Source organism: Brassica napus, chromosome C9, assembly GCF_020379485.1.
Source record: "Brassica napus cultivar Da-Ae chromosome C9, Da-Ae, whole genome shotgun sequence".
In the NCBI taxonomy this organism is placed as follows: domain Eukaryota; kingdom Viridiplantae; phylum Streptophyta; class Magnoliopsida; order Brassicales; family Brassicaceae; genus Brassica; species Brassica napus.
The window spans coordinates 21,648,418-21,659,129 of record NC_063452.1 but is presented as its reverse complement, the minus strand read 5'-3'; the positions used below and the strand labels follow the sequence as shown (position 1 = coordinate 21,659,129).

The following is a 10,712-nucleotide window of genomic DNA, read 5'->3' as shown; positions in this document are numbered from 1 at the left end:
ATATTATAACATTATAAAAATATAAAAAACATACTATTGTAATAAAATATAATAAATATCAATATAATATGATTAATAAAAATATTATGTTTATTTATAAAAATTTTAAATTAGTTGAAAGTCATAATTTTAATAAAATTTGTTATATTAAAACTTTTCCAAAATATTTTATTTCGTTTTATATATGTGTATATCTTTATATATGTGTGTATATTAATGTTTAAAAATTCTAATAAATAGTTAGTTTAAAGTTTTTATAAAATAGATTATGATATTGTTTGTGAATTTTAATTTATATATAAAATCTGTATATATTTTTATTTATAATATTTCCATTTTGAAATTTTAATTTTAAAACTTTAAAATATTTTTGAAAATAAATTTATATTTATTTTTACACCCGCAACCGCAAACGCTAGCTGGAACCAGCTTTTGATTTTAAGAGGTTCGGAGCGGTTTGAAGCGATTTGTAGCGGTTTGTATGATTGTTTCGAAACGCTGTCAACCGCTACCAACCGCAAAAACTGCGTTTGCGGGTCGTAGCGGGAAAACCAGCGAGGCCCTTAATACTCTCTTGTGGGTATAATTCCTTTCTGCTCTGTGCATTACTCTGGCTTTTGTTTTTTATGTTGGTAAAAATATTAAGAAAACTATTCTGGGTAAAATTTTTTATAGTGACTAACTCCATTCCAAAAGTTTCTATATCCAGAAAATCCCGAAAAATTTATTTGGAGAGGTATAGTACCACCGTGCTGACGGAGTATCGAATCTACGATTTCTGACGGTCGTTGTGAGAATTTCAAAGAACCACTGGACCACCTTGGTATCTCACTTTGGATGTTGTTGTTTCCGAGCTTACAATATGTAAAATTTTAGTTCGAGAGTTTAGAAGTGTATTATATATGGTTTGGATCACGACCAAAATATCTTAATGGCTCCAAATTTCGCAAAGGATAATTAACCACAATTATGCAAACAATAGACTATAGATGATCGACGAATACAATTATATAAAATTGGGTTTACTGAAATGTAAAATAGTAAGCAATAAAATTAGGGTGTGTGTTAAGTTGTGGATTTTAAGATTTTTCTAGTCATTTAGAGTGTTTTGGTGAAACTATTTTTGGTTACAAAAATAAAAAAAATTCAAATCTCATAGTTTATACAAAATTATATTAAATTCTAAATTCACCTAAAACCATCTATAAATTTATTAAATATCAAATCATTCCAAATTGTAGACTGAATACACTCTTTTGCAAAACGTGTTGGTTATTTGGACGCCAAACCAACCGCAATCTTTTGTTGTTGTTGTTGGTTGTATATAACACACATACATAAGTTATATACACATAATCGAATTTGAATCTGGATAATACTATGGCCACAATGTTAATACAAATTGATTACTAGGATGCAAAGCTATGCTAAATAAATACTGTGTTTCTCTTGTGATAAATTATCGTATTTGAATTTATAAATAAGTTGTTTATTTTATATTTGCATCTTGTTAAAGTATCTTTATTCAATATATTCTTTATAAGGTAAGACTAAGAGTGATTGGATAGTCATTTTAGAGTAAAAATATAGAGTATTTTTTTTGTTCCTCTAATTATTTTTAAACTTTACCAATCAAGTAGAAAAAGTAGAAGAAAACTTTTACTCGCATTCTCGCTGAGTGTCTTGTCTTTTTGTGGTCAATGACATTATTTTTCTACTTCGTTATTAAAAAGAAATCTAGCGTAACACATAACTATTTTTTCTTTTCTTAACTTTATGTTTTACCATCCCCTCAATCACTCCATATTATTCTACCTACATTAACATTTTACCAATCAGAACCTAAGAGTATCTTTACTTAATATCTTTGTTGCAGCATGTCAGCATTACTGTACTAGAAAGATAATAGCATTCTGAAGTATTAAACATTTTTTTCTATTTAACTGATTGTGAAGAATAAACAGTCTGTCTAAGTGCAGAAATGACTGTACATAACTATATATATTGGTTGATTAGTAGGCTGTAACCCACGATTTTAATTATTAATTTAATAAGTAAATTGATTAACCAAGGACAAATGAAAACATAACATTACCCGCCAAAAATATCTAATCAAGATTCAATAATTAGAATTATATTATATTCATCTGGATAAAAAGCTTCATGAAATTCATACAATTGTATACTAATATTTTTTTTTTCTCCGCACGATAACAATGTAATAACGACCAAACTAGAATTTGTAAACAATGTGGATACAGTTCTGAACTTAGAACGTTTTTGAACCATTTTTATACATTAAAATAATTGTAACCAATATTATTTTAAGATCATAGAGTTAATACAAAATTAACTTAGTGGAAATCCATAAAAGATTACAATAGTTGCAATTTAAAAGAAGCTTAATAGAACATTTAGTTAGAAAACGAAAAGCACAACCCAACAAGTCTTATAGATAACGGACACGTCTTCTTGAGACATGTTTTTTAATCGAATTTAGGATCAACTTAACCCATATTCAATTAATATTATGAAAAGAAAAAAGCCTCATGTCCGCCAAGTGTTGATACATGAGATGGAGAACACTGGACGCAAAATATGCAAGAAATAGTGGTTTCCACCGGATGAGTTGCCCTGTTGGTCCAGGTCAGGGATCGACACCCCTCTAGTGCGAAATTATTAGCTCTACATGTGGCCACGTGGATATAGGTCCATGCTTACGGCCCATTTGAATACCCGAGAGAGAATCCATCCGTGAGTTACACCTCCCACCCGAGGTTAGGTCTGTGTCTTTAATAGATCCGGGTTTAACCCTTTTCAGTTAAAAAAAAAATACAAAAAATCATACTGAACACTGGACACTGTAACTCTGTAAGTTCTTCTGTAGTTTATTAGCGTAGAAGATATATGTAAATAATGTCGACTCTATATTAGGAAACACTAACTCTGTATATATATTGTTGTATGTCAATCAATAATAACCAAGCAATTCCATAAGATTACATGGTATCAGAGCATCACAAAATCCTTTGACCTAAATCTTTGTATTACGCCGTCGTCGCTTTTGTAAGAGCCACCGCCGCATCGTTTTTATCTTTACTTCTACCGAAAGCTTCACGATGTCAGGACCAGTTGGAGCAGTTACAGTAGCTGCACCAAATCCTCTGTATCAACTTCACCCTTCCGACAATCCCGGAGCTTTGATCTCCTCTGTCGTATTGAAGGAAGACAACTACCCGGAATCGGCCACTGAACTAAGGAACTCTCTGCAGGCAAAGTGGAAGCTCAGCTTCATTAATGGCACTCTCACTAAACCCGCTGCTGAACCTGATCTCAGTATGTGGCTTGCTGCTAACTCTATGATCATTGGTTGGATTTGCACCTCCATTGATCCAAAGATACGTTCCACAGTTTCATATGAATCTGAAGCCTCAAAACTTTGGGAAAATCTCCGCGTCCGTTTCTCAGTTGGGAATGGAGTTTGCAAGCAAGTCTTGAAGGATGAGATCATTTTCTGCAAACAAGATGACCGTCCAGTGCTTGAGTACTATGGAAGGCTGACAAAATAGTGGGAAGAACTGCAAAATTACAATACAAGTAAGGTGTGTACTTGCAAAGCTGAAGCAGACATCATGAAGGTACATGAGGACGATCGAGTGCACACGTTTCTGTTTGGACTTGACCTTCCTCGCTTCAGTAATATCCGCTCCACTATCACTGGTGAAGATCCCCTTCCTCCACTCAACCAAGTGTACTCTCGGTGATCAGAGAGGAACAAAACTAGAACATCGCCCAAAGTAGAGACACTGTGAAAACAGAAGGGATCGGCTTCTCCGTTAAAACTGACGTGCTGTTGCAGGTTGTTGCAGCTTCGACCCAACGATTTCGGGATCGATCCACTCTCTCCTGTACACACTGCCATCGTCAGGGTCACAAGGTGACTGAATGTTTCCAGGTTCATGGGTATCCTGAATGGTTTTACAAACAAAATCGTGTAACTCGCCCTACAACCTCCGATGTCAAACCAGTCCAACGCGGTGGTCATCCAGCACGTGGGACAGGGCGTGGATGCGGATTAGCTAATAATGCTCATGCAGGATCTTCTGCTGACAATGGAAGTGACCAGATCGCACAGCTGATCAGTCTTCTCCAAGCTCAACGTCCAAGCACCTCGTCTGAAAAGTTATCGGGTAAAACTAAGCTCATGATGTGATTATTGACACAGGTGCCTCTCATCACATGACGGGAGATCTCTCCTTGCTGATGGATGTTGTAGACATCGTGGCTTCACCTGTGAAATTCCCTAATGGGAATGCATCACGAGCCACAAAACTGGGTGTCTTGTCCTAAAGTCTCGATTATACACTTGATGATGTGTTGTTTGTCCCGGATTTCAACTGCACTTTGATTTCTGTGGCAAAGTTGTTGAAACAAACAGGCTGCATTGCGATATTTACAGATTCTTTGTGTCTATTGCATGACCGTTTTATGAGGACTTTGATTGGAGCGGGTGAGGAGCGTGAGGGAGTGTACTACTTTACTGGAGTCTCGGCTGCTCGTGTACACAAAGCTTCTAAGGATGTTGGGTCTTCTGAAGTTTTGTGGCATCGTAGATTAGGACATCCCTCTGATAGTGTTTTACTTTATTTACCTGAATGTGATCGAACATCTAGTTCTTTCGAGGAGATTAAGAGTTGTGATATTTGTTTCCGTGCTAAACAAACAAGAGAAACATTTAATGATAGCATTAATAAAGCTTCAGATTGTTTTTCACTCGTTCATGCTGATGTTTGGGGTCCTTATCGCACTCCTTCTACATGTGGAGCAGTGTATTTTCTTACTCTTGTCGATGATTACTCGAGAACTGTTTGGACTCATCTTATGACTACTAAACCGAAGTTGCAAATTTGATACGCAATTTCTGTGCCATGTCTGAAAGACAATTTGGCAAACCAGTCAAGGCATTTAGAAGTGACAATGGTACTGAGTTTATGTGCCTCACGTCATTCTTTCAAGAACACGGCATCCTACATCAGACTTCGTGCGTTGACACTCCTCAGCATAATGGTCGCGTGGAGAGGAAACATCGACATATTCTAAACGTTGCCCGAGCTTGTCTATTTCAAAGTCATCTCCCTGTTCGATTCTGGGGAGAAAGTATTCTGGCTGCCACACATTTGATAAACTGAACGCCTTCATCAATCCTGAAAGGCAAGACTCCTTATGAACTGTTGTTTGACACTCGGCCATCATATGATATGATTCGCACTTTCGGCTGTCTGTGTTATGCTCATCTTCGCTCGCGTGATAAAGATAAGTTTGGCACTCGCAGCAGAAAATGTGTGCTTGTGGGCTATCCATATGGTAAAAAGGGGTGGCGACTATATGATATCGAAACCGAGAAATTTTTCACTAGCAGAGATGTGCAGTTCCAAGAGGATGTGTTCCCATTCATGAACTTCACTGAGAATGTCTCGACATCTCCATCACAAAGAGTTGAGGACATAGACACAGACTGGATTCTACCAGTAACTACACCCATCTCACTAGTCGAAGCTTCTCCTGATACACATCCCACTGATACTTTGCCGATGGAACCATCTATCTCGAACGATGCAACTCCTATCTCACCAATTGTTTCTGAAACTACCGAGTCTCCTACTCCTGCTGCTGTATCACCTCCACCGGAAGTGTTGGGTCGGGGTCATCGTTCCAAGAAACCGTCGGTTCTTTTGAAAGACTTTGTCACTCATCATGTACACTCACCTCTCACTCACGCTTTCTCATCTGGTCTCTCTGATTCAATCTCCTCGCCTACGGCCTCTGGTAAAATTCTCGACCCTATAAAACAATGCTTATCTGACTCTGCTTTTTCATCAAATCATATTGCATTCATGGCTGCGATTCTCGATAGTACAGAACCAAAATATTCCAGAGATGCGGCTCGTATAACAGAGTGGTGCGTGGCGATGCAGAAAGAGATTGAAGCGTGAAAGGCTAATAATACATGGGATATCTGTGATTTACCTCATGGCAAGAAGGCTATTAATAGCAAATGGGTATATAAATTAAAGTTCAACGCTGACGGGACTCTGGAACGTTATAAAGCTCGCTTGGTGATATGTGGAAATAGACAAAAAGAGGGAACTGATTATACTGAAACATTCTCTCCCGTTGCTAAGATCACCACAGTTCGATATCTTCTTAGTGTGGCTGCAGCAAAAGATTGGGAGGTTCATCAAATGGACGTCCATAATGCTTTTCTACATGGTGATTTGGAAGAGGAAGTGTATATGAAACTTCCACCGGGTTTCAAAACGACGGATCCCACTAAAGTCTGTCGTCTCAGGAAATCATTATATGGACTCAAACAAGCTCCTCGCTGCTCCAAGCTCACACGGCTCTTCGTCAATTTGGCTTCACGCAGAGCAAGGAGGACTATTCATTGTTTTCATATAAGAAGGGACAAACGATTCTTCACATCCTCGTATATGTTGATGATTTCATCATTTCCGGGAATGATCTGCACACTATTGATCGGTTCATATGAAGGACCTTGGCAAGTTAAAGTATCTCTTGGGTATTGAAGTTTCTCGGGGTCCAGATGGGTTTTGTCTCTCGCACCGTAAGTACACCCTTGATATCATCACTGAAGCAGGGATGCTGGGAGCAACACCATCGTCAGTTCCTATCGAGCTTAAACACAAGCTTGCTTCGGTAACATGTCATGTGTTCGAAAACCCAGAACAATATCATCATCTTGTTGGTCGCTTCATCTACTTAACAAGCACGCGACCTGATCTGAGCTATTTAGTTCACATTCTTTCACAGTTTATGAAAACTCCTTTACTTGCGCATTGGGAAGCTGCTTTGCGTTTGGTCAGATATCTAAAGGGGTCATCATCCCAAGGAATTTTTCTTCGTTCAGATAGTGACTTAACGATAACAGCCTATTGCGACTCAGACTGGGCTTCCTGTCCGCTTACACGACGATCTCTCTCAGCCTATATCATCTACTTAGGTCACTCTCCGATCTCCTGGAAGACTAAGAAGCAAAAGACAGTTTCTTGTTCTTCTGCTGAAGCAGTACCTTGCGTGAAATAAAATGGTTACGAGCACTCTTGAAGACCTTTGGCTTTCATAACTCTCGACCAATACCTTTACACTGTGACAGTAAAGCCGCCATTCATATTGCTGTGAATCCTGTCTTCCACGAGCGAACGAAACATATTGAAGCAGATTTTCATCAATTTAGAGATGCTGTACAAGATGGAACCATTGTTACCGATCACATCTCGACGAAGGAACAACTTGCTGACTTATTTACTAAAGCTCTCCCAAGACCAGCATTTGAAAGACTTTTGTCCAAGTTAGGTGTACAAAATTTCGTACTACCAACTTGAGGGAGGGTATTAGCGTAGAAGATATATGTAAATAATATCGACTCTGTATTAGGAAACACCAAATCTGTATATATATTGTCATATGTCAATCAATAATAACCAAGCAATTCCATAAGATTACATAGTTTTAACTCGCGAAAGTCGATTGGACTTTTGAGTGCGATCAACTGAAGAAAGGGGCTAAAAAACTCAAAAAGTGTACTCAAACTTGATCTGATCTCCATGTGAAAATCTCATTGTAAACTATTTTGAAATATAAATTTGTTTTAGTGCTATTTGAGACCATTTCATTTAAAAAGTGCTTTATATTTTAAAATATAAGTTTGTTTTTGTTGTTGTTCTGTTAACAAGATATTTGGTCCCCTTTGTTTTTTTTTTTTGTAATTGATCCATTTAGTTTTTTTTTTTGCTAGAGTGGCTGAGACTTAATTCTTGCACCATGTAAAATCTTCAAATCATTATTAATATGATATTTATATTTCAGCAAAGTAAAATAAAATAAAATATGTTTCATGTAAAAGAGAAAAATATTTTTGTATATCTCTTTCATACTATTTTAAAATAAAATATCTTTTGTCTGAAAATAGATTAATTCTTTACCCTTAACATGAAATATACATGTATATAGAATTCTGAAGATTGAATATGAATCACAATAAAGAATAACTCTCTTTATTAAAATCTCTTAAGGAAAATAACTCAAAACCTTAAGCACTCAAAAGAATCTCTCGAACTCACAAGTTATGCAACATGTTTGCATCTACTTATATAGAGATTTATTTCTCTAATCCTAATAGGTAACATATATTACATAACTACTAAATATATTCCTAATTCCATAACTCGGTAGGATTAGGATAAACTTCTAACTCAAGTAATATTCAAGCTTAATCCAACATTCTCCCCCTTAAACTTGAAGTCTCCTATCAACACATCTTCTACTCCAATGAGATCTCTCATCTCTTTGAACTTGATTCTTCCAAGTGCCTTTGTCAAGATATCCGCCTTATGTTCTTGTCCAGGAACATGTTCTACTTCTATTAGCCCTTTCTCTACGCATTCCCTTATGAAATGACATCGAGTGTGAATATGTTTACTTCTGCCATGAAACACGGGGTTTCTAGTCAAAGCAATTGCCGATTTGTTATCAATCCTGATACCACTTTCTCACTCGTATCACCCATGACTTTGACGAGAAAATCTTGTAACCATATGGCCTGCCTAGCTGCTTCTGTCCCGTCCATGAATTCAGCTTTGCATGAGGATAGCACCACTGTCTCCTGTTTTTGTGACCACCAGGTGATAGGACTGTCACCAATGTAGAATATGTGCCCGGTGGTGCTTCTTCCATCATTAGGATCAATGTTATGGGAACTGTCGCTGTATCCTATTGTCTTCATTGGTGCTGAGTTGCTGCGATGAAACGTAATGCCATAAGAAGTTGTACCTTGTAGATACCGTAAGCACTGCTTCATAGCTGCTCCATGCGACTCTCTTGGTGTCTGCATATGCCTACTCAAGACACCTAGGCTGTATGCTAAATCCGGCTGCGTATGGAGAAAGTACCACAAACACCCAACGTTTCTTCTATAGCTCGTTGCATCAATCTCTTTCTCATGAATGGCTCTCGACAACTTGAGTCCCGCATCCATTGGTATGTGACACGAGTTGCAGTTCTTCATGCCAGCCTCCTCCAAGATCTTTAGGGCATAACGTCTCTAGTTCAAGTTTATTCCTCCCTTATGTTGCTGAACTTCAGTTCCGAGATAGTAAGATAGCTTTCCAAGGTCACTCATCTCAAACTTAGAAGACATCTCATTCTTGAACTCTTCAATGACACTCACGCTTGTGCCAGTCACAAATAGGTCGTCTACATAAACTGCGAGAACAAGTAACTCTCCGTTTACCATCTTTCTATAGGCTGACGGCTCCTTTGGACACTTTCTGAACTGTAGCTCCTCCAATATCTGGTTTAACTTGTTGTTCCATGCTCTTGGTGCCTGTCTAAGCCCATATAAAGCTTTGTTCAGCTTATAAACCTTCCTCTCGGATCCCTTGACAATAAAACCTTCAGGTTGTGTAACATAAACATGCTCTTTTAACACTCCGTGAAGAAACGCCGTCTTAACGTCAAGATAATGAATTTCCCAATCCCTCGAAGCTGCCAAACTAACGAGAAGTCGGATTGTTTCAATCCTGGCCACTGGTGCAAAGACCTCATCGAAATCTATGCTGTATTGTTGCACATAACCCTTTTGCCACAAGACGAGCCTTGTACTTATTTATGCTACCATCCAAGTTTCTTTTCAGCTTGAATACCCATTTCAAACCTATGGGTTTGACGCCGTGTGGTAGATCAACAAGTTCCCACGTTCCATTCTTTACAATATATGGACGCAATCTCTTCTTCACAAGCCACAATCCACTCCTTTAACTCTTGTGCTTCTTCATAAGTCTGAGGCTCGCAGTTTATCAACGTAAGCAGCCGCTCTCCTTCTTCTTCTTCTTCGATAAGTAATATGTAATCGTCAAGGTACTTCGGTTTTGTTACCTCTCGTTGCGATCTTCTCAAGGCCGGAGCAGTCTCTTCTTCTGTTTCTACTTCTTCTTCTTCTTCTAGCTCTTCTTCTAGCTCTTCTTCTCTTTCTACTTCAATAATCTCTTTAGTTGTATCTTTTCTTTCATCATCTTCTACCTTGTGCTCGTGAACTTCATCAACTTGTATGCCATGATTTCCAAACTCTCCAAGTGTGATCGTGAAGTCTCCTTCCTTACACGATTCATCGAGCTTTTGATTCCAGTTCTAGCCTTTAGATTCATCGAAGACCACGTCTCGACTCACTACAACTTTGCGAGTCTCCAGATCAAGCATACGGTACGCTTTTGACCCAGGCTCCGTACCTAGATGCACTAGTATGCGTGACCTGTCATCAAGTTTCTTCAAGTGTGGGGATACTACCTTTGCATAGCCAATGCAGCCGAATATACAAAGATGACCTATGTTAGGTTTCTTGCCTCGAAAAGCGTCGTACGGAGTTACATCCTTGAGTGATCTCGTAGCTATTCGATTCAAGAGATACGTAGCATGTATTGTTGCCTCTCCCCACAAGAAATTTGGAATCCTCTTGTCTTTCAACATGCTTCGCGTCATCTCCATCAACGTTCGGTTGCGTCTCTCGACAACTCCGTTTTGCTGCGGAGTATACGGGGCTGATAGTAGTCTTTTGATTCCTGATTCTTTGTAGTATCTGTTGAACTCGTGTGAGACGAGTTCTCCTCCTCTGTCGGTTCTAAGAGTTTGTATCCGTT

At 38.2% G+C, this 10,712-nt stretch overlaps 2 protein-coding genes across 2 annotated transcripts; one reads left to right on the top strand and one right to left on the bottom strand.

Moving 5' to 3' along the window:
* Positions 1–6,546: 6,546 nt before the first annotated feature.
* Positions 6,547–7,104, top strand: LOC111209435 (uncharacterized mitochondrial protein AtMg00810-like). The gene has a single exon (XM_022709331.1). The coding sequence runs from the start codon at positions 6,547–6,549 to the stop codon at positions 7,102–7,104; it is 558 nt and encodes a 185-aa protein (XP_022565052.1).
* Positions 7,105–8,273: 1,169 nt separating this feature from the next.
* On the bottom strand, positions 8,274–9,055 carry LOC125592535 (secreted RxLR effector protein 161-like). The gene is made up of 2 exons (XM_048767755.1): positions 8,575–9,055; positions 8,274–8,455 (listed from the first exon to the last, which is right to left on the bottom strand). Exons 1-2 carry the CDS (start codon positions 9,053–9,055, stop codon positions 8,274–8,276), a joined length of 663 nt encoding a protein of 220 aa, XP_048623712.1.
* Positions 9,056–10,712: the final 1,657 nt, after the last annotated feature.